General features: G+C 40.1%; 2 protein-coding genes across 2 annotated transcripts in view; one reads left to right on the top strand and one right to left on the bottom strand.

Moving 5' to 3' along the window:
- Positions 1 to 4,897: 4,897 nt before the first annotated feature.
- Positions 4,898 to 24,919, bottom strand: PLAA (phospholipase A2 activating protein). Its single transcript, XM_068929061.1, has 14 exons — positions 24,687 to 24,919; positions 22,489 to 22,536; positions 20,793 to 20,893; positions 20,587 to 20,707; positions 20,294 to 20,461; positions 19,093 to 19,228; positions 18,414 to 18,583; positions 17,270 to 17,427; positions 16,104 to 16,323; positions 13,693 to 13,761; positions 12,559 to 12,630; positions 11,453 to 11,554; positions 9,341 to 9,505; positions 4,898 to 7,821 (listed from the first exon to the last, which is right to left on the bottom strand). The coding sequence occupies exons 1-14, from the start codon at positions 24,784 to 24,786 to the stop codon at positions 7,256 to 7,258; spliced, it is 2,196 nt and encodes a 731-aa protein (XP_068785162.1). The 5' UTR covers positions 24,787 to 24,919; the 3' UTR covers positions 4,898 to 7,255.
- IFT74 (intraflagellar transport 74) overlaps positions 24,832 to 24,942 on the top strand; it is a 40,423-nt gene continuing 40,312 nt past the window's right edge. The window contains exon 1 of the mRNA XM_068929062.1: positions 24,832 to 24,941. Within this exon, the coding sequence (XP_068785163.1) occupies positions 24,834 to 24,941 (108 nt within the window). The 5' untranslated portion in view covers positions 24,832 to 24,833. The remainder of the gene's footprint in view (position 24,942) is intronic.

Raw genomic sequence — 24,942 nt, 5'->3', positions numbered from 1 at the left:
GGAGAGGGACCGCGCGCTGGCGGTGGGGGGCGGGGCTCCGCCGGGGGCTGGCCCCGCCCCCGAGGCGCAGCGCGCGCGAGCAGCCGTTGGCGGCCGTTGGGGACGCTCCCCTGGCGGGGCGGCAGCAGGCCGCGCCTGAGGGCGGGGTGGGGGTGTCCCGGCGCGCCTCGGCCCGCCCCCGCGCTCGCCTTTGGCGCGAAAATGGGACTGTTTCCGAGGTGTAGGCAAACAACTTACTTGTGCATGTATGTCTGATTTCTCCGCAATGACTATTTAATCCTGAACTGATTTCACCTGTTACTAATTAGCATGAACACCCTTTCCGTGGCAGCTTTTAGAAACAGAGGAGCCTGTCAGAAGTCTTTTAGACATCCAGATAGATGTCATCCATCCAAGCAAATCCAAGCAGCCAAATCACGTGGTCTGTGTACTCATGTCACCTGTAAAAATCTGAATAGATTTGTAAGATGTCCTGTCTACAAAAGCCCAACTTTCGTATATTTTCCTCCATATGTACTGCATCTGTTCTTTTCTATAATCCATACAGTCTGCCCAACAGAGCATCCCATTTAGCTATTGTTCCACGGATCCAACTTGCAGACCTTTTCAAAAATTTGTGCTGCAGTTTGCTGTTCCAAGCCTCTGGTAGGAAGTGTTAAGCAATAGGTGGCATGTGACAATGCATAGCTTATCTTCTCTATACCTGAGTTGTTCAGAACACTTGGCTTCTCTTCAGACTCATCTGCCCCAGAAATCTCCTACTGACTGTCACGAACTTCTACTGAGACTTCAGTCTGAGACAGATTAGTCTGTATTGTTAGGTGATCTGGTTGGGCATAGATCTTCATACTGATAATCATAAAATCACAGCCTTAGTATACTCTGAAGATAGTGGAGGTGGAGATTTCAGTGAAGTAATCAGGAGATAGAGAAGAGGGACATACCAGTTTAAAATAAAATCAGCATCTCCTTAGCATCTGCATGGAAAATAAAAGGTTAGGCAGAGTGGGGTTTTTTTTATTTGTTTGTTTGTTTTTTGGTTTTTTGTCTGTGATGTCAAATCTGACCAGTCTGAGTGATTCACTGATATCTAATCCACCTTCCTATATATCACTGGGTTGTTCAGCTTCTTCCTCTTTTTCTCTTGGATATTTAGGCATCCAAACGAGGGAAAATGTTCAACTTTTAAAGATAAATCAGAAATAATCAAATATCTGTCTAAGCTGCTATTATGTACCAAACCTGCACCTTTACTTGTGTGGAATATGATTCCAATGAATATGGCATCTATTCACAGAGTAAGGAAGCTATCTCTGTGTTTTCATAAGACTATTGCTAAGAATACTGGCATTTAAGTGGTCATGGCTCATACTTCACACTGTTATTTCCATTTATTTGTTACAAATAAATAGTGACTTCGTCCCCGTTTCCAAACTTATCTTTGCAACTAGAAAGGCTAAGGAAAAAAAAATTCCCCCCTAAACGGAAAGCTTAATCTCTACAGTGAATAAACATCAAAAATCCTTTGGAAGAATATGAAGTCTGAAAACATCCAGAAATTTCTTTAGGTTGTTTAACAATCCCATATGATAGCTTTTCACTGAACACTTAATTTCACAGTCTATTCAGTACACATTTTGAAAAGCTATGGGAAATGTCTACCGCACCTAGATTTTGGATTTGTTGACAGGGAAAAAAGAAAATGAGAGAAAGTGATCAGAGTACATAGCAACATATCAGATAATTCAGCTAAAAAGGATTAACTGAATATTTTTGAAGAAAAAAAAAATCACACAATTGGATTCAGTAGTCTATACAATTTCACAAAGTATTTGCAATTAGCTCTTAGTACTACTCTGTAGTACTATTTTTCTGTAGAAGATTATATTAGCAAGTCATGTTATATGTCTGAAAGGTCCTGGAGAACAGGAGAAGTGCCTGAGGCCTGGGAGAAAGCAAATGTCACTCTAGCCTTCCAAAAGAGCAAGAAGGAGGAGCCAGGAAACTCCAGCCCTATCGGCCTCACCTCCATCCCTGGAAAGGTGATGGAACAGCTCCTCCTGGAGGTCATCTCTAAGCATCTGGAGGGCAAAAAGGGGATCAGGAGTAGTCAACATATCATTCACCCAAGGGAAATCATGCTTAAGCAACCTGACAGCCTTCTCTGATGGAATGACTGCCTGGGTAGATGAAGGGAGAGCAGTGGATGTTGTCTTCCACTAGACTTCAGCAAGGCTTTTGACACTCTCTCCCATCACATCCTCATAGGCACGCTCAGGAGGTGTGGGCTAGATGAGTGGCCGGTGAGGTGGATGGAGAACTGGCTGGATGGCAGAGCTCAGAGGGTTGCGGTCAGTGGCGCAGAGTCCAGGTGGAGGCCTGTAGCTAGCGGTGTCCCCCAGGGGTCAGTCCTGGCTCCAGTCTTGTTCAATGTATTCATCCATGACGTGGAGGAAGGGACAGAGCGCACCCTCAGCAAGCCTGAGGATGATACAAAACTGGGGGGAGCGGCTGAGAGCCCAGAAGGCTGTGCTGCCCTTGAGAGGGACGTGGCCAGGCTGGAGAGATGGGCGGAGAGCAACCTGCTGAAGTTCACCAAAGGCAAGGGCCTTGGCCCTGCCGCACCTAGGGAGGAAGAAGCCCATGGAGCAGGAGAGGCTGGGGGTTGCCCTGCTGGAAAGCAGCTCTGCAGCGCAGCACCTGGGTGTGCTGGTGGACAACAAGTGAAGCAGGAGGCAGCAGTGTGCCTTTGTGGCCAAGGCGGCGCATGGGATCGTGGGGTGCATTAGGCAGAGTGTTGCCAGCAGGTGGAGGGAGGTGCTCCTCCCCCTCTCCTCAGCCCTGGGCAGGCCACATCCGGAGTACTGTGTCCAGTTGTGGGCTCGCCAGGACAAGAGAGACATGGCACTGCTGGAGGGAGTCCAGCAGAGGCCTGTTAAGATGATGAAGGGACTGGAGCATGTCTGCTGTGAAGCAAGGCTGAGCGAGCTGGGCCTGTTTATGCTGGAGAAGAGAAGACTCAGAGGCGGTCTGATCAATGCATACAAATATCTCAAGGGAGGCTGTCAAGTGGTTGGGACACACTCTTCTCAGTAGTGCCCAGCGACAGGACAAGAGGCAACAGACACAAAGTGGAACACGGGAAGTTCCGTCTGAACCTGAGGGAAAACTTCTTTCCTGTGAGGGTGACAGAGCACTGTCACAGGTTGCCCAGAGAGGTAGTGGAGTCTCCTTTGCTGGAGAGATTCAAAACCCGCCCGGACGTGGTCCTGTGCAACGTGCTCCAGGTGACCCTGCTTGAGCAAGGGGCTTGGACTAGATCATTTCCAGAGGTCTCTTCCAATCTCAACTATTCTGTGATACAGAAGACATTGCATCCTGAAAATCATGAGCATGTCCTTCTACATTCATGTAATAGATCTGCAGACTCAAGGTTAGTCTTTTTCTCTCTGCAACCTGAACGTTACTGAGTGTTTTTTTAAAGTCTGGCTAAGATTAGGCCCAGAGAAGGGTAAAGCTTATCATAATAATAATCATTATATAAAGTCTGTTCATTTACATACCTCAAGTTCTGTGATAACAGTCTTCGTTTGTCTTAGCAAGTACAACTAGCAAGAAAGGTGCTGACATGACAGTTTTTCACTCCTTATTCTGTTCCATAGCAGGACATTTTGTATTCCTGTACTGGAGTCAGATCTAAGTACTGAGTAACTCCACTAAATAAAACCACAGGCAGGCCTAACAGCACAGGTTTAATGAAGTAAAACATACTGTTCTTCTAAGAGCTTTCATTATAGCTCAGAAAAAATGTCCGTGGAACAATGATTTGCCCTAATGAGAAGCTATAAATTGTTAGCAGAGGACAAAGACCTCTCTTCAAGGGGCTCTTAAAAATCTCTCAAACATACTTTTACTGTTACTCTGTTGAACTTACGACAAAGCAAGCTCAAATCAGAAGCAACTAGCACACAGATCAACTTCAGTGAAGTTCGCTCCTTTAGATGGAGCACCAGGTGTAAGTTTTCTGCCAGGCACTTGCCTGTTTAAAGTATACTGTCTGCATAGATTATAGGACGGTGTGTCTCCTGGCTGGCTGTCCCTTTTTACTAGGTATAGACTTAACAACCTTACATTGAAGGGGAACTTTCATCCCTGTGACATCTTCAATGCTTTTTAGCTGCTGGTGATCTCAAAAGTAGATTTTGTAGTATATTTGCATTTATGTGTTTAGGTACACATATCGTGTACGGCGATGGACATTTTGGTGAATAGTATCATCTAAAACAACAGAATATAGATGATTATTTCAATACATTTCTAACAAGAAGAAGATATTTATTTTTTATACACAGGAAAACAGAAAAGATGCCCGTCGCTTTGTAGAAGATGTGACTTTTTCCCATGTGCTCCTTCTGCACTCCCTCTGGGCTGCCACATATCAAATTTTGCAGGCTTGGGGACATCCTCATTGAATGCTACTACGCAAAAGTGCATCAATGCATGAAAGACTGCGAGAGCCGGGCCTGTTCAGTCTGGAGAAGAGAAGACTGAGAGGGGATCTCATCAACGTGTACAAGTATCTGAAGGGGGAGTGTCAAGAGGATGAGGCCAGCCTCTTCTCCGTGGTACCAGCAACAGGACAAGAGGCAACGGGCAGAAACTGAACCACAGGAAGTTCCATCTGAACCTGAGGAAAAACTTCTTCACTGTGAGGGTGACTGAGCATTGGAACAGGTTGCCCAGAGAGGTAGTGGAGTCTCCTTCGCTGGAGATATTCAAAACCCGCCTGGACGCGATCCTGGGAAATCTGCTCTAGAGGCCCCTGCTTGAGCAGGGAGGTTGGACTAGATGATCTCCAGAGGTCCCTTCCAACCTAAATGATTCTGTGAGTCTGTGAAAACTCAAAAACGTTGTCATGTTAATTAAAATAAAAAAAAATCCACTGTAAGGTATTACATATTGTACGATGCTGTTTTAACTTGTTACATATTACTTCTGGAATACATTACCACTATTGCCTATGCTACCACTGCATGTGTTTGCTGAGACAGAACATCCGAGAAAGATTCTAGCAGAGATGGACCAACGTCCTGCTTCCTGTATTCCCTGTGATCAAGTAACACGGCATCCCATAGTAGAAGCTGTGCACCTTCTCATCCAGCTATTCTTTTGCTTGGTATATCTTGCCTTCACATTTACTGCTGCCATCCCCAGATGGAGGATTTTTTGCCAAACCATTTCCCTGCAAATTCAGTTTTAACACATTTTATAACATCTCTTCTTATATACCATTTCTTGGAGTTACCAGAGTATGTTTATTAACATACACATCATTTTTGGTCTGGGAAATTTATGACAGTGCATCTTCCACACAGGCAATCTGCAATATAGCAATCCCAAAATAGCAAAAACAATGTTAGATGTATATAGGTTTCTTAGTACACGCACAAACACACAATAGAGCACAACATCTCAAAGCTGGAGTTTCAAGAACAGTTGTGTAATAGGACACAAAAATTCAGACAGGTATGTTATTTCTTAAAATTATTTTCTGAAGGTAGTTTCTCAGAATGTTTTCTCAGGACGGGGTCGATCTGTCACAAAACACTGAGGCCTGGACAATCTTTTTGAGTGCCTTGTACTATAATCCACAATGGATCAAACATGAAAGACAACTAGGGCCATGATCAAGCCCGCTGTTGAGGATATAATCTGAAAATTCATCAGAAGTGTCACAGTACCAGTGCTGCAACTAAGGATCTAAGCATGAGTATGGATTTAAGAAACAAGTTTTGCTGGAAGTAATCTAGCAACTTATATAAACTATCTCAGTTGATACCAGGAAAAAAAAAGGTGAGCTTACTTTGTTACCAAGTGCTTCACGTCTGGCACAGATGAGGCAGACATAGATATCAGATGTCATAAAGAACTCCTGTGCCAGAAAAGCTTGCCCATTTTTCCATGTTTTCCATTATATTAGTCTAATGAAAAATATTTTTTAAAAACTTTGTCTTAGATATGCTGAACATGGAGCTGTTCATCATTAGTGTCTACTTTCTCACTTCAATTCTAAGCAGGAGAATAACACTTGCAGGAGCTGTCCAGTCCTTCAGACAGACAGCTACTTATGCAGAAGCAAAACAGCCCACGGGAGCTTTCCTAAATTTGTAAGCAGATGTAGCTAAAAAGACTAATAGGAAACAATACCTCCATTTTGAGTTGAGCATATTGAATCTGCTAGACTAGCTGTAAAATATTATTCCCCCTTTTCAAAATCACTAAAGACATTGTGTTAAAGCTGCTTCCTAAAACTTGACTTTGCATTTCTGTACTTTCTACTGTTTGATCCATCCTCCGCACCTAGAGTTCTTCTCTCCCACTCTCCAAGATCACTTTTTTTTTTTTCTTCAATCCTTGCACTCCGGAAATATAATCCAATATTTTCCAGCATATTTTAGAATAAGACTTTTGCTACTAATAGACTATTCCAGTGCATTAAGTTAAGATCATGTAGAAGTTTTTCTAGGAATGGATGTTTAGGCCGTTTTACGAACAACAAGACATTAACATGTCATTGAAGCACTACATCTATATGGCAAAGAGTCTGCCTTTCAGAAGTTCACCTAGTTCTAGGTTAAAAACTGCTGCAGTACAAATGGCACACGGTAACAGCAACAAAACAGCTAGGTTTAAGAAAGTGGGGAAAAAAAACTGATGGAAAATAAGGTTAATGCAATTTCTTTACTAATGTATTTGACTACAGTTAATATTAGCCAAGATTAACGAACTTGAAAAGAGTGCCAGAGAAGAGTGCCCTTCTCTGTTGACAAACAGCACAGTTGAGAAACAGTCATTCTGCTGAAGCTTTTTTTTTTGCATACTATTCTTTCTTGGTTGGCAGTCACTGAATCACAGCCATTTCCTAGGTTTTCATCCAGATTACCTTTAAGTATTGAGATGGCTAGACTTCTTAGTGATTTATTTTGAACTGAGCTATTCCAGAAGGACCTCCTGCAAAAATGCTGCACATCGTAGACTTCAGAAAAGCAGTCATGTAACAATCATCATATAACAAAGTCATAAAACAATATACATATAACAATGTAAAAAGTTTTATTTACTGTGCAGCTTCTGACAAATTATCGAGTGTTTAGTTCAGCCACAGTGTTTTCTCAATTATATTCTGTCACATAAAATGCACAAAAGCATCTTTTTTTCTGCATACACTGTATCTCTCAAATGCCAACAAAAACAACTACAGCAGATTAAGAACAAACCTACAGCATTCATTTACTTTAGTTGGTTCTGATACAGAGGCATACTTTTTTATTTGAGAGTCAACCCCGAGAGACTTGGCTAATTGCACAGCATTTGTATCATCACTGATCAGTGTCCCAAGAGCCACAAGCAGTCTAAAAATGGCTTCAAGATCTTGAACAACTTCCATAACTGTGCTGATTACTGATAAACATTGAGCTTTGCCCTCAATGTTGTTGACTTTATGTAAACAAACAGCATAGTTCAACGTCAGTGTGGCAAGTGCAATATGGATGTTCTTATTACTGCCCGATTTCAGTTCTATTGCTTGTGTCATTATTTCATCCCTCTGCTGCATCATGAGCTTCTGGCCTGCCTGGCTGACAAAACAATTGCAAAGAGCTCTAAGTGCTAACAGCTGGTTTGCTTGCTTTCCTTTTGGGTTCAAAAATTTAAGGAGGAGGAGGATAAACTGTACATGATCCTTTTCACTGCAGAAGTTCTCATTCACAGTGGGATGCCTGACAGACAATCTAAGAATGTCTAGAGCTGGAAAGACAATATCTAAGGAACAAAAAAAAAAAAAGGTTTTAATATTTTTTAATATTGCCTTATGTGCAAACATGCTGGCAAGTTTCTTTCAGATACATAGATTTGTAAACTCCTACTTTGGAAAACAGAAATTAACAGTTTCATGCAGAAAGAGATTCAGACAAACTACAAGTTGTTAGAAATGTACAGAGACAAATTTTGAAATCTGTTCTACAAGCACTTCAGTTAATCACAAAAATATACTCCCTAGTCTAAGATGGACTTAGACTTTTCAGAAATCTTTCCTTAAAACCTCTAATTGATAAGACTAAAGGCAAGCACAAAATATTCAAGGTAACTAATCCATGAAGGCTTCTCAAAGCTTCTCAGTGACAGTATACCCTTACGTCAGCAGCATATCTTTCCCCTCATTCTAGGTGTTACAGCTTAGTACAGCTATAGTACTGCTTACAGATAAATAAAACTTTTTTTTGTTAATTAGCATCAACTCTCTTAGACATGATTTCTAGGAAAAAAAGGATAACCTTAACTGGAAGTCTACTCTAAGACTGAACTAACATGTTCCACCCACTTCCCAATTTCAAATATATACATGCTCCTTGAGTTTTCCATCAAAATCTCAAGTTTATAACCAAATCAGGGAAGCTGAATCTGCTCCGCTACTCATTGAGCAGTTTCTTGCGAATAAAGACTTTGTACAATAAAAAAGCTCCAAAGATATGGAGACACTAACCATGATCAGCTGCTAGCTCGGCAGAGTAAAATTCTAAGTGATGTTACGCAATGAACAGAATTTTTTAATTAAAAAAAAACCTTCCTGTTTGTAAGCTTTTAGCCACAGATTTAAGACAGCAGTTTGTTCTAAACTGCATATTAACATAATTGCATATGCAGTATATCCAGTTTTTCAGAATGTGTCAGTAACAGCCAAGGTAAAGTCTCTCTCGTCAAGCCAAAACTGGTTATTGCTATAATGTGACATTTATCAAATGAAATTACATTACTTCCACTTATATCCATTGAGAACATCATTTCACCAATGCAGTTCCGGCTTCATAACCTACTTTTCAGTAACCAACTCTCTTCTACCACATTAAACGGGAGCTATTTTTTTTTCAAAGTCTTTCGTAACTTATCTCCATAATTTCACTTCTCATTTGATAACTACTTACGAACTCCAGCCTCACACTTCTGCTCTATTTCCAAACAAGCCTCACTGCTCTTTTTAGAAGACACTCCTCAATAAAATTACTGTGCCTGTTTTTCTATCAAGTTCCTCCTTCATCTATACTGTTGTGCCAACAACCAAACTTGACTACCTCTTACCGATTCTGCAGTTCATGCCACTGCCTCTGCTGATGACCAGCACTGTTTGTCTCCTTGTACAGTGCTATTAGTTCCTACGTGTTATTTTCTGATTTCTGTTTGGGTTATAAGATCTTCGGGACAGACTCTATTTACAGACTTCTGGTTTGTGGTGAAGTACTGATGGCATGACAATACAAAAAAAAAAAAAATTGCAAATGTCTACCTTCCGGCCAGTTGACCGCTTTCCATAAAGTCTGAAGTTGCTGTGCTGTAGGTGTTTCTGCAGAGGTATTACATATTGCGAACAGTATCTTTTCTAGGATTATCAAGTCATCTTCTGTAAGCTTTTGTTCTTCAGATGCACTTCCGTTAAGTTCCTTTAGTTTACCTGTGATGACCAAGAGAAAAGGCATATCTCTCTGACTTTAGAGCTTTACAACTGAAATAATTTTAAATATACTACAAAGCATTTTACAAACAAGCCATAACTGCTGTAATTGTGTTTTGTAGATTTATTTTAAATATTAAAATATTACTTTTCCCTTCACCCTATTTGACAGTAACAATCATTTTGATGACGAAAATCTTACAATGTCCTCTAATTCTGCAACACAAGGAGTCAGAATTTGTATCTTAGCTCACGTGCATGCAAAGACGCAGCAAAGAATTACAAAAGGATTAGGTTTGTACAACTGAACCGCAACTCCTTTTCTTCTTTTCTATTATTAGGGAGCCAAAATAAAAAAACAATCTATAACTCAGAGTAACAGTAAATCAAAACGTTCTTATTTTGATTGTATCACAAAGTATGATTGCTCAGTGTCTTGCATTCAAATTTGAATGCAATTTAAAAATCAAAGTTTTCAAGAACTAATGTGTTGCATTTTGCTCAGAGTAGATCTAGGATTAGGCACCTGCCATTCACAGTTCTTCCAGAATTGATGATGGTCATTATCAATAAAAGTGTCAGCAGGCAGCAGCATTCATGTTAGTATGCCCTTATGAGATTTGTAGTGTAAAGAAAAATGAATCAAGGGCTTATTACGGAAAAAATCATAACACAGCAAGTAAACCTAGTCCAGTCTGGCCATAATATTTACAAATGTATTTAACCATGCACTGTTACAATATTGTAGGAAACGCACACAGTAAGCCTAGTTTTCAGACTCTAAGGTTCAAAACCAAGCAGAAAACCACTATGTTCTTGTGGCTAAAAAGGTTATCCTTCAAGAATATTGGACAAAATAAAACCCCTTAATGTAGAGCGTTTTTAAGACTAAGTGAAACTCTCTGCTGTAACACAGTAGAATGAAAGCCAACCAGTCTTGGCGTTCTTCCTCTGAGGAAGTTCTGGACAAAAGTTTGCTCTAAAAATCTATGGGAAACCAGGAGGAAGCTAGATTTATTTACTAGTAATAACCTCCATAAAAGAATTTAGCTTGTGTATCCCTTGTCCTCTCCTTGAACAAACACCAGAGTGCAAAAAAAAATGTAAGAATGTAGGGTAACAGGAAGAGGCTGACTGAAGATTCCAACTGATATTTTAAAACAGCTAATACCTTTTCCTACAATATGAATATGAACTAGTTTTACAGAACTCAAATGTACTAAGGCATTCCACAGACACATACTGAAATAAACTGAAGACAAATAGGGTAGTTATTCTGTGGAACACTTGTACAGAAAATACAGAGGAGGAGGTGGTGAAATAGAAATGAGGCATGGGGAAAAAGGAAAACAAACTAACAGTAAAATTCATCAAAATGATACACCACAGGAAGGAGAATGGAATAGTACCAAGAAATACTGAATGTTTATCTACTGCAAATTATTAGTAAGTGTGGTACATGGCTTTCTTCTTCCTGTTACACAGAACTTCTGCTTAAATATCCAAGAGAAGATGACAGCCTATGAAACTGCAAGCACCTTACTTTAACATGTTGTAGCTTAAACTATATGGCTCTCTGGTGAACTGAAATTTTCAGCAGTAGAATCAGAAAGGGATTGCACATAACCTACATATCAGCCAGGAGAAAAAAAGCCATGTTAAACTGGTAAGTTTACTTACTAGCTTGGTAAGTAAAATGCCAAACAAAAGCAGACATAAGTGTGTAGGGGAGGGGTACATTATATGTTCTTTAAAGTTCCTGTGAAATGTACTCCTGAGTCTTCATCTACATCCACCGTTAAAATAATGAATCCAATTTCAAGGGCAAAACCGAGAAAGAGTTGGAAAGTTATGGGACATCAGTTAGCTTTTTGGAAAGATCAAAAAATGAAGTTACCATTTCAAAGAGATCAAAAACAAAGCTAACTTCAAAGTTAAAACACTGACCTAGTATCTGTGTAGGATTGGCCTGGTCAAAGGTGACAGCCTCCTTCTTAGGAAAATAAATATTTTCTGTTTTAGCTGCAGCTGACTGGTAGGCACCCATTCCTACATAAAGGAAAAAGGACAAGTTCCAACAGCATATCAAAACATTTGATAAAGAACGGTATTCTACCAATAATTCCTTGCTGGCTATCATTTGGAAAAACCTTTTAAGGAAATTGAATGGTCACACAAATAACTGTCATTCCTTATGTTATTAGTACATAAAAGGATTACAAAACCTAAAGGAATAACCCCAGGCAATTCCTTCATAAACTATTCTTTCCCTCCTCTACAAATTTACTATACAGCTGCAAATTATTAACAGTGGTTTCTGAATTACTGCAAAACTCTAAACATGCAGTCACTCCTTAGGAACAGGGATTGTAGTTAAGACGTGAAAACGTCAAGGACCAAATTTAGATAGAAGACCCCTCTCTGCGACCCAAAATTTATCTTTTTATTATTTTCAGCAGTTTTTATATACTAGAAGATAAGAATTCAGATATACTTTGTGGTATCTGCAGATGTCACATGCAATATTAGCCTGAGATCTCTTCAGAACAGAGTATAGTTTGATACATGAACTATAATGATTTTCTGCAGCCACATGTGAATTAGTCTCACACTTTGTAATTTCCATTTAAACAGCATATATTAATTTCTCCAATCAACACCATCACTAGTAGCAAACTGAAAAATCTTTCAAAAGCAGATTACCAACCTATATTTTAAAGCTTTAGTGCAAGATTCTTGCATGTAAAAAACCTTCCTTCCCCATATTTTCTGAATAATTTCCAGAGTATTAACAATTCACTCATTACTTTTAATTAACTATTAACTTCCACCAATATAGAGTCTATGTCAAAAGAGAAATAATCTGAGTCTATGTCAAAAGAGAAATAATCTGAGTCTATGTCAAAAGAGAAATAATCTGAGTCTATGTCAAAAGAGAAATAATCTGAGTCTATGTCAAAAGAGAAATAATCTGAGTCTATGTCAAAAGAGAAATAATCTATATCAAAACAAAAGATCAGTGATGCTTTTTTTTGGCAGGCCTCGTGTCCTACCTGTATACGGATCAGCTTCACCCACGGAAGCTACTGCATTTGACACAGAACCAGGAACGTAACGACCAGCACCTGAACGGAGATTAGGCTTTTTAAACACCATCATGGGTAAAGAAATAACTCATTTATAAATATATTTAGTTATGTTTCAAAAACTAGTAAATATTAAAGGTGTTGTTTTTCATTAACAGAACTAAAAAGAAGTCTTCAACACTTTCTGAAATGTAAGGACTATATCTGTATTTATCTGAGAGTCATGCAGGCAGTGGTCATGGCATTCACAAGCCAAGTGAACCATGGCTGGGACGCATTCTAGCATGCTCTTCAGCACCAATTGGTGCAAAAGCCTAGCAGAGCAGAGGCCTTGACCCAAGCAGAGCTCCAGGGACAGGGTGCAGCTGCATGAGGAGCATGAGGACGTTAAATACTAGAAGAGGCTGTCGAGGCAGGTTGGGAAATCTCCATCCTTGGAGGTGCTGAAGACTAGAACGGACAACTCTCTGAGTGACCTGATCTAATTAGACCTGCTTTGAGCAAGGAGTTGGACTAGATGGCCTCTGGAGGTCCCTTCCACACTAAATTATTCTATATTTTTGTTATTTTGCCATGTTAAATACTTCTAATTTCCTTTAGGCATAAGCTTGAAGAAAATGCAAACCACTGTCTTCCTCAAATGCCCGATTACTTTATCCTCATACTTATAATAGTGCTCATCAGCCCCCTTATTGAAAACACTGCATGACTAATCATATTTTAAAGTGCTAATTTACTACAGGCCTTAAGGTCAAGTCATAAGAAAAAAGTATATAGTTCTATGAAACCTTATTCAGAGGTCTATGAGACCTTATTCATCTGTTGTTGGAGCATTAGTACATTGTAGAAGATAAACAGAATGATATGACATAGGTAAGGTAGCAGAGAAGCCCTCCTCTACGAAACAGATCTGGACATGCCTTGTCATTTTTCATGTTTAAGTATCACAGCTGTGGAGTCCACCTAGTCAAGACTGTGCAACAGTGCTGCCCCAGATGGAGAACTGAAAGGAAGAGCAGACTGGAGGTGAAGACTGATTGGAACTGAACCTTTAACTTCCTGAAAGATATGTTGCAATAAGGAGTACAAATTACGTGTTACCTGTAAATGGATCTGCTGCAGGTACTGTATTTGATCCAGATGAAGAACCTGGAACATAACGTCCAGCACCTAGAAAAACAGTAAGAAAAGCAATGACTACTATAGCTAGATGTTACTACTGAATCGTCGCCTTCCAAACAGAAGCAGCTCAAAACCAAAGTGAAACACCGAACACGTCTCAGCGTATTGTGGAATTATGACAAACCCGATCCCCTCCACACAGGTTTCCCTTAACCCAGAAACAAAATTCTTCCTAATTATTCCAAGGTTAGATATTTGTTTTCTGAAGCATGCATGTTATGTTTGATCACAGCCAAAGCAGAGGTATAGCCTGACAGTCTTCTCTGATGGAATGACTGCCTGGGTAGATGAAGGGAGAGCAGTGGATGTTGTCTTCCACTAGACTTCAGCAAGGCTTTTGACACTCTCTCCCATCACATCCTCATAGGCACGCTCAGGAGGTGTGGGCTAGATGAGTGGCCGGTGAGGTGGATGGAGAACTGGCTGGATGGCAGAGCTCAGAGGGTTGCGGTCAGTGGCGCAGAGTCCAGGTGGAGGCCTGTAGCTAGCGGTGTCCCCCAGGGGTCAGTCCTGGCTCCAGTCTTGTTCAATGTATTCATCCATGACGTGGAGGAAGGGACAGAGCGCACCCTCAGCAAGCCTGAGGATGATACAAAACTGGGGGGAGCGGCTGAGAGCCCAGAAGGCTGTGCTGCCCTTGAGAGGGACGTGGCCAGGCTGGAGAGATGGGCGGAGAGCAACCTGCTGAAGTTCACCAAAGGCAAGGGCCTTGGCCCTGCCGCACCTAGGGAGGAAGAAGCCCATGGAGCAGGAGAGGCTGGGGGTTGGCCTGCTGGAAAGCAGCTCTGCAGCGCAGCACCTGGGTGTGCTGGTGGACAACAAGTGAAGCAGGAGGCAGCAACGGGCCCTTGTGGCCAAGGCGGCGCATGGGATCGTGGGGTGCATTAGGCAGAGTGTTGCCAGCAGGTGGAGGGAGGGGCTCCTCCCCCTCTCCTCAGCCCTGGGCAGGCCTCCTCTGAGAGGAGTAGTGTGTCCCCATTGTGGGCTCGCCAGGACAAGAGAGACATGGCCCTACTGGAGAGAGTCCAGCGGAGGGCTACGAAGGTGACGAGGGGACCGGAGCATGTCTGCTGTGAAGCAAGGCTGAGAGAGCTGGGCCTGTTTATGCTGGAGAAGAGAAGACTCAGAGGCGGTCTGATCAATGCATATAGATATCTCAAGGGAGGCTGTCAAGTGGATGGGGCCACACTCTTCTCAGTAGTGCCCAGCGACAGGACAAGAGGCAACAGACACAAACTGGAACGCGGGAAGTTCCGTCTGAACCTGAGGAAAAACTTCTTTCCTATGAGGGTGACAGAGCACTGCCACAGGTTGCCCAGAGAGGTTGTGCATTCTCCATCCTTGCAGATATTCAAAACCCGCCTGGACATAGTCCTGAGCAACCAGTTCTAGGTTACCCTGCTTAAGCAGGGGCACTGGACTAGAGGATTTCCAAAGGTCCCTTCCAACCTCAACCATTCTGTGAGTCTGGTTAATTCTGTATGTGCATAAGTACACATGCCTGCAGTTTCATGAGTTATATCTGAACCTGGTAATAGTATGTACGCTCATTTCTAGTCCTTTGCAAGAAAAACATTTAGCTCAAAATCATTTCTCGTGGAGTTTCTACTCTTAATTTCAACTCTGAAGAGGGCTGAAATAAGAGTGGTTTATTTTGCAGTGAGATAGGCAGGATGTAATTGATTTACATGATTCAGCTGTTGAGTAATTAACATGATCACAGTTTCCTTCTCCTGCCTGAAAAGGGTCATTTATGTATCTCTCTCAGCTTAGTTTCAGTCCATTCTCTAGTTAAATTTTTGTATTGTATTCACCCCCATAACAGCATCTGGCCACCTATCAAACTAATGCAAAAAAGCAGCTTTCTTCCAATACTACCCATCAGAACAGAAAGAATTGACTGAAAAATACAACAGGCTTGATTAATATTTTGTTGAAGATTTTTTCCGACAAATACCTTGAGACTTAAACTTCCACATTTTTCTTGTCAAAACTACCCATGCCATTCCTCAATAATTTGAGGATATGAAATGAACAGTAGTATAATCAAGTATAGAAGCTAGGACACTGACGTCTCCTTATGAAGCGACCTGCAATGCTGGGCAAATATTTAATAACAGGCTTAAATTGGCACTATAGTGTACAAAATGCTTTGTAGCATCCTGCTAGATTCCTATCCCATCTCTGCAAAGAAATATGTTTACAGAAAAAATGCAATTATTAACTATAATTATTATATTAGAGAATAATATGAATATTTAATAATACGTATCTTTATCTCCTTGATAGTTAACATCTTTAGTTGCGCACCAGGAAGTTTAAATTTTTACCTGTAAAGGGATCTGAAAATTGAGTGCTTGTATTCACCAGTGTTTGCCCTTTAGTGTTGTCCATAATAAACTTTGCTACTTGATCCAGAAACATAGGATTTAGATCATTCTTTTGCAGGAAGTTGTATGCAGTCAGCCAAGGATCTTCAGCTATGTTATACGGCAGTTTGTAGGAAGGCCCACTTTCATTTACATCAATAGTGAAAACATAGTCATATTCCTTTAAGTAGAATAAAATATACAAGCAAATGAGAAACTTGTCATCATATTTTGTACAGAGCTGCATATAATGTAGGTAGAAGTTCTTATTCTTAGCCCTGGGTCTTTATTTTTGATACAAACTGCAAGTGACAATATTAGTCTCCTATATGGACTGCAAGTTTGAAATATTTAATCCATATCGAGTGTTTTCCAGAATGCCGTATCTCAAGAAAGAGCAAGCTAGGACAACAAATCATGCTAATACATATGCAAATTTACAAGAAAATAATTCATGCATCAGATATAACCCTACACAGACAAATTTGGCTACCTGTAAAACTGTAGGACAGTCAGATGCCTCAAAAAAAATTCAGGACACTTCTAATACTAAAAAAGAACAAAGCCCTGAGGTTTTGTTGAAGCATGCTAGATACAATACAATCACGACCTGAAAGCCCTTCTTTCAGTGGTGGCACGAGATACAGACTTTTCTCTATGTAAATTTCAATAAAGGACATGGCTACCTTTAAAATTATCATTTGTCTTTCGGTTCAAAAGTTAAGGAAAGGGGCAAGGAAATCTGATAACTAATACATTAGATGATCCTCAGATCAGTTGTAAGGGCCATTCTCTTTGGAAATGAAGTCAACACTAATGTTTCAAGGTATAAGCAATAAATAGTAGAGAACTTGATCCTTTCTCTACTAGCTAATAGTTTACTTTTCTGCCAAATAATTTGTCTACATTGGCCAGCTGGTTTTACAAAATGCTTTTCTAATGTAGTACAGAAGCTAGTATTTATGCTTCTACCCCAGTTTTAGCAGCCCAAAGAAGTACAAAAAAGTATCACCAAATCCCTATTTTCTAATTTACATTTGATGCAAGCAAAGACTGGAATAACATTTTTTTGAATGTGCAATTAAGTATTTTACTCAATGGAGTAAAACACTTAAAAGTTTGCATACCTTTCCTTCAAATAAAACCTTTCCAGATGTTTGCTGCGTGGCTCCAGAAGAACCAACAACATCACCAATCTTTATCCATCTTCCTTCACTAACACTCCACTGATAGGCTTCAACTTTCCCGTTATCTTTAATGAGCCGTGTCTGTCCATCTCTTGTTCCTGTAAACAGAAGTGCTTGAGAACATCAAGAAATTTAAAAACAAGATTTACCTTAGGGAGAAAAAAAGTCTTCAGAAGTAGCACCCAGATTTAAAGAGGAGAAGATAGTTCCTAAAGATTCAAAGTCACAGCACAGAAAATGAAAACATATTACATGTTGCAACAACAGTAACAGAAATCCTGACAACAGCATTTACAATTACTGTACTGGTATCTGCCACAAGACTAAGATACAAAAGCGATCCTCAAGTCAAGTATTCCACAAGTTCATCATTTTCCCAAGGAGGTGACAATCAAGAGAGGTAATAATCTCTCATGATCTAACAAGATGGGAAACTTCATATAGCTGTAAGAAAGGCAACTGGCAATTTACGCCCCTTGGTGATCAGCGCCAAGGGCTGAGGTCATTTGGTTACCTCCGGAAAAAAATATTTTTCTGTTTAGGAATAATCTTAATTATCACTGCTTCTTCTGTATCCTTAGTAATGTCCTGAGTACCTCTAAGAAGTACATTCAGTCAATCAGGACGGACTGTTTCTCAAGCTGAAAGCTAAAGCAGCGGTGGGGGAAAACACACACACGTCTACTTCTCTTGTTTAGGAAAAAAATTCCACATTCAATAGTCCATTCACAAATCATACAACCTTTTCTTATACTGCTAGCACAGCTGGCATAACAGATCCAAAACACATCCTGAACGCATTGTAGCATCTTGAAAATTATTTTTTAAAATATCTTGTAGGTTTTTTTTTTTTTTAAACCATGTAAGTCTACTGCTGATATGCATTTAAACTGCAGGATAGCTTCCAAAAGAATCAATGAAATGACAACAATAAAATGATAGAGCAAAATTAAGCTGTTTTCTTCAGTAACTCTATTAATAAAGTGACCAAAGTCTTCTCAATTTTGGAAGATATTAAAAGCTTCAATGTCTCAGAACTAAGATCTGAAGATACCTATAATATAATAAAAGTGAAGTAGCTTACCATGCTCCTTAAGATGTTCTCTTCCTGGAAGATCATCAGCATTAATATCTCCTAAATCACCAGTTTTAGGGTCAATTGATGCTTGGGAAAGCTCATTTTCAAAAGCTTGAATCTCCTCAGCGCTTGCTGTACGTTCCAAAGACTCTGTAAACACTCTTATGATTCCATCACTGAGCAGACAGAAAACATTCAAATTTAAATATCGGAATGTTCATATACATTCTAATAATGTCTTTCATGTAATGAGAAAACATCTTTATTTCTAATAAACCCTCAAATTATTTTTATACACAGAATCCAGCTCTCATGTTGAAAATAGCCCAGAACAGGAATTTACTACTTAACTTGAAGCTGCATCTGTAGTATAATTTCAAAATCGTGGTAGGATATGCCCATCAAATAGGTTCTGATACAATACCTATAGGCTTATCCACAGCACTGCATTCAATTGTTAGGCAAATTCCCAAAGCACTCGCTCTTTACCACTGCAGTTTACGCAGAAAAAAGAATTTGATTTTTTTCTGAAGTACAGAAGAACATACTTAAATTAACCTTCTCTCACCTTGATGGCTTATTTTTAAATACAGAATTAACTCTGACATTCAAAACAATGCATACGACTTCAAAGATTCTCCAATTTTAGATCTGCAAACATAGTTATCGAATAAACCCAGGATACCTTGCACCAACTACGATGTCACCATTGTCTAACACACAGCAGCACCACACAGACTGAGCTGGGAGTCTGATTGTTTGAGCACATTCCCCTTGTTTCCAGATTCTAAGAGATCTGTCCTCTCCAGTAGTTACAAAATCTAAAAAGGAAGAAAAAACAGAATTTCTGAGTTGAAAGCTATACGTATTTTTAGTATATTGTGATACAAGGATTCCTACAACTGCACATCTAACTATTAAAAGAGCAAAAGGAACCTTTTGCTAGAAGAAAGCAAAAATCATGCATACTGGTCTTCATAAAAGACAATAAGCACATAAATTGTGGACTTATCAGCCAGACAGGGAATGAAGTTATGCTCATGGCAGAGGAGATTCTTTACTCCTTTCAAGGATATAAACAAAGAACTTAGAGTAATGTTGAGACCATCATAGTTTTATCTCAACCTCTGTTTCCAGAGTTTCACAGTTCTTTTAAATCTCCGAGGTTTTTGCAGAGTAGCTTCTGCTTTTTCAGGAAGCATAGACATAGACTTTTGATGGTGCTTCATCTAACTTTTAGCATCTTCTTGTTGACAGTTTAAGATAGAAGATATTTGTGACCTACGCATCCGGTAACATCGATCCATTCACCTAGTGAACAAACGTGCAAGTATTGCGTATACCACACAAAGGTCACTGACTTGGAACATCTTCTGCAACTCTCTGTAAGTTAGTTTTGAACTCTAAACTTCAAAACTTCAAATATAAATGTAATCAACCCATACACACAAAAAATTCTTAATCTAAACTACTTATAATGTGCTTCGACAACTTTTTGTGGAATTACCTAAATTTATATTACCTCAAAATGCCACATGTACCACACTCCATTACTTTGCCACACTGCCAATATGCAGGTGACAACGCAGGCGACCGTTTCAAGAAACCAGAAGTTTTACTCTAGCTTTATAATTAGGCCTGGCCCAGGACCTTTCATCTCATCTAGTCTCTGGCAGAATTGCTCTGATACAGGATTTGGATTGAGTCACAGACGCTTTTAGTACTTATGCAAAAGGAAGAAGCAAATGGGTGCGGAAGGAAATGAAATGCCACCTGAGATCTTTGGTTACGGCTGGTCCACAGAACTACTACAGAATTACCAAATGTCTACCTTGCCATTTTATTTTGGAAGAATGTTGGGTAATAGTCACAAAAAACCACCTTACCTTTACACTGAGGGAAGACAGATATGCTATATATATAATTTGTATGTCCATAATACACTTGCAGGCACTCGCCAGAGATGTGCCATCTTCGGACACTAGCATCGTTCGCACAGGAAAGGAATTCCATTTCACTGAGAATAGCTAAACCTCTCACACAATCTTCATGACCTTTGTAAAAGGAAGAAAAAAAAAAAGAAGAAAATTTACCAGAGGCTTCAGGATTTTTTTGAAATTTTTGTTTATAAAAAGCACATGTGACCATCTATGAAATTACCAACTGCAACAGTATTTACCAGTGAATGTTCTTTCACATCTGCCTGCCTTCCACAGTTTAATAGTTTTGTCAGCTGAACCAGTCAACATTAATCCCTGTTCAGGCAGTATTTTCACTGCCCAAATAGCAGCTGTGTGACCCTGCAAAAAAACCAACATTGTTGATTTCTGTTGACAAAATTAAATTCATAAAGCATCTGTTTAATACTCACGCAGAACTTCATACCTGTAATGTCATCATACATCTGTCATTCAACCACACTTTGGCTGTTGTATCCCATGATCCACTTAGTAACGTGCCAAATTTCCCGGATGAAAGGCTGCAAACTGAAATGAAGGTGCCAATCAACACTGATATGTTTCCTGCATTATCAGCAATCTTAGACTTGTAATTTAAGCAGATTCATTTAAGGAGATTTAGTTCTATTAGCAGCGTTCTATTTAGCAGCTAAATTTCTCTTAGCACCCATTCTTTCCTCCTTTAATTAAGAATAAGTTGACAAGCAGGGCAAAAAAATCAGTCAAGACAGAGAATTAATACAACAATTTCCTTGTAAGATTAATGAGAAAGCCAAGATTTTGTCAATTTGTGTTAATTTATGTCCTCAGGAAACAAGACTTCATAGCAAAGTATTCAACTCATCTTCTTGGAAGGCAAAATACTTTACTGAGAAATAGTGCTTAAATTCAAAGATTTATTTAACAAATAATAATCTGCAAATGCTCCAGTAATACGCTGCTATAAAACCGCTATAGTGCTAAATAAAGTTCTAATAACCAATAACTTCACAAAAGCAGTTAAATCATGAGCAGAGTATATGGTCCACCCGACTTTCATAAAAGAAGAGTACAGCCTTCTGTGTCTTGCTTCTGTGATGCAGTAGTGAGAACTGGATCGTATTCCAGCCTTGTCATCAAACAAAATAATTATTCATGCCCTAGTTTTTCCCATTTCTAAAGTAGATTTATGATTAATCTGAGCTTCACAGTACTGTAAAAATTAATTTAATTATTTCTAAACATTTCATTGTTAGGTTGCAGGGGGCAGTACATAACCTCTTTAGAACACCCTCATCCCTTTTTACAACTCTGGGGGGAGCATGTCACATGTTCTGTTATTGACTCACCCCCATCCCAGCTTCCCATCCAAGTACATAAGCTATTTCTTGCCATCTTATATAATGATATAAGAAAGCAGAAAAAGAGTCCAAAACTTGAAATAATAAATTTTGCATTCTATAATTATGAGAATAGACCATTCAAAGGTGTATCAAATACTAGATCAGCTCACAAAAAAAGAATTTAGTATGCTAACATGAAAAATGCAGAATATTTTATTATATTGCTCAAGGAAGGGTACGTAATACCGTGTTAAACATCACATGCTGCATTGACCAGAATGAAGAGAGGGAAAATTTCTGCAATGTACTTTTAGACTTCATTACGTATCTAGAGCATCAACTAATATTAGATCCTCGTCTGAGTAACCAGAGAGTGAAAGTTTCTTTATCTGTTTAGGAAACTCACTCTTGCTACTGCTATCAGTTTAGATACAGAATTATGCTTAACAAAACACACGGCTTGTAGAGCAGACTAAATGGATTGCTTCTTAAACATGAAGCTCTTGACAAAATGAACATCATTCTGCTACGCCTGTAAGTTGGCATGTGATATAATATATAGAGAGTTTATACAGGAAAAGATCATACATTCATAGTGCAAACTAGGAAGTCATTGCGACTGACTGGAACTGCATGAACTGAAATTATAAAATCGTATTTGTAGAGACTGTAGTTAAACAGTTCAATATATTAAAATACCAGTGAATTCAACATACAGTTTTACAACTTCAACTTATTTTCCTCTCCAGCATATCATAAAAACTTTTATGCAACAAACTCTAAAACAAAATTACTACATACCTGTGTTTTTATGGCCCTTCAGGACATAAAGAGGAGCTGGGTTGTCAACTGTGAAAATGCAAATATTATGATCATTGCCACCAGTTGCAATCAGCCCACGAGGATACAGGTCACTTGGAGGTATGATGCACACACAAGATACAAAATTTGAGTGGCCACTCATACAGTGCATTTCAGTAAAACCCCTGTTAAGACTAAACATATGCGATAATCAGTTTAGAGTCATGACAGAAATTACTTATTTGAGGCACTGAAATATAACAGGTGTTTGACAATCCAATTCTTGAATTAATACTTATCCTTACAATGGGTTAAATAATACACTATGGATTACTTACAAAGATGATAATTTAAGAGAAAAATTTATTCTGAAAACCTAGCCCAATAAGCAATAGTTAAAGTTTTTCACTTATTTATCAAAAAGTGAGGGGCCTGGAAGGACGTAATTATATTTTTCCTGCTCATTGGCAAACACTATGGCCAATGTGACCAGAAGTAGTTGTAGCTACAATTTCTCTGTAAGAAATTCTTGGCTGTCTGAAGACAGAAATACTTATTCCAGTACACTGTAACAATAGCAGACTACGTAAATAGAGAAGAAAGCTTACTGACTGTAAAATCTATTCACTGGCTTTTAGTTATGAGCGCTATAGCAGATTAATAATTAATGGATTATAACTGATTCAAGTAGCACCCTTACTTCTCCATCTTGAGCCAGCCTCAGTAGGCAGAGCACTCAACAAGGGCAGGGGAGGAGGGAAGGGGAGGGAGAAGCGGTAATCTTCCCCACTTGATAAAGGTTTTATTTCAAAAAAACCATATACCATTTTACATTTTCATGTTTGCATTCTAAAGCTTGGAAGAGGTAGGGAGGCTGTGATATTTTTCTAAATTCTAAAATTTACCTTTCTGCCTTTTCTGCCAAAGCTATACAGAAAAAATGCAGGTAATGATGTACCTTCTGCTGAAATTTGAAGTATAAAAATAATGTATATAGTAGTTTGCTTATCTACTGAACCCTGTCTACTGTAATCCCACATCTTCAAAGCAGAAAGATGATCAATACCTACACTATGACTTTAAGTTACCTATATCTTCCTCTCACAACCCTCAAAAATGAGAGGTCAGAACTAAAGACTTCCTTTCTTGCAAAAAAATTTTAAGCAATTTAAAAACTTTTTCCTTTAGTGAGGTACAATCCAACAGCATGTAGCAAATTATTATTCCTCACTCTTAACTGCAGAGCAGCATACATCCACTTAATAAAAACGTATGCAAGCATGCCAATTATCTCTGCTTCACAAGAAAGGCAGCGTAAAGAACACGCACGCCTGGCAACTTCAGCATACAGTAACCTGTATCTCCACCATCTCACATCCACACTGCTTAGCAGTACCTCTTCTGATCATAAAGACACACTGAAAAATTCACTAAACGACTGGCAAATCCGCTTGCAAACCACACTGTGTAGCAAGAATATGAGACAAAATAACAGATTTCCTTTCTATTCCACTGTCTTGGCCTATTTGTGCTTTGTCTGTAGTTTCATTCATGTTTCATTTCATGTTCTTAGAAATCTGTTCAGCAAGAGGACTAAAGACTTTTCGTAAAACATTTTAAATACAGTGCCCTATTATCCATATAGGAATAGTTTTACATAGTAAAATTACTTTGACATTGAGTAGAGGGAGATGAAACCGACACCGAACATCACCTAGAAAGCAATGCTACATTCACAGAGATTACCAGCTTGCATAAAGAATACTGAAACGTCGAAATACAGCCCATGGTTGGGCAAACACCACGTTCCCCAAAAGATGGCCTGCTCTGGGGGAAAAAAAGCACCACGGCCATCCACAAACCTGACGGCTCACCCTGAACTCCTGACAAAAACACTAGTCAAAAAAAATCACTACCGCCGCGCACAAGCCAGGCGCATCTCCCCCCCTCCCCCCCACCCCCGCCGCAGCCGATGAAGCAAAGCGGTCCCAAGACCGGCAACGGCGGCTGCCAGCTGGGCAGTCCGCGCGGACCGGCATCGAGCTCCTGAGGGAGCAACCGCCGGGGCCCTCGCCGGGGCGGCAAGGCCCAGGGAAGGCACCTGCAGCTAAACCGTCGCCCCTTGCTCCCCCAGGCCCGGCCGCGGCGCGGCCCCCCTTGGCTCGGCGGCCAAGGCGGCGGCGCGGCCCAGCACTCACCCGTCGGGAGCCCAGAGCCGGGCAGTTCGGTCCCGGGACACGGAGACGAAACCACCCTGAGGGAAAAGGCCGCTGGTGAGGCCCCGCACGTCCTGACCATGCCCCGCCAGGGAGCAGCGGAGCCGGTACACACGGCCCTCGCCAGCCATGGCGGCGGCGCGCAGGAGGCCGACGAGGCGCTCTGACACAGCAACAATCTCCGCCGCCGCCGCTTCCGGAAACCGCCATCCACCGCGCCGGAAGAGGCGTCATCAGG

This window comes from Struthio camelus, chromosome Z (assembly GCF_040807025.1).
Source record: "Struthio camelus isolate bStrCam1 chromosome Z, bStrCam1.hap1, whole genome shotgun sequence".
Lineage (NCBI taxonomy): Eukaryota > Metazoa > Chordata > Aves > Struthioniformes > Struthionidae > Struthio > Struthio camelus.
The sequence above is the reverse complement of the archived record's forward strand: the minus strand, read 5'-3'. Positions and strand labels throughout refer to the sequence as shown.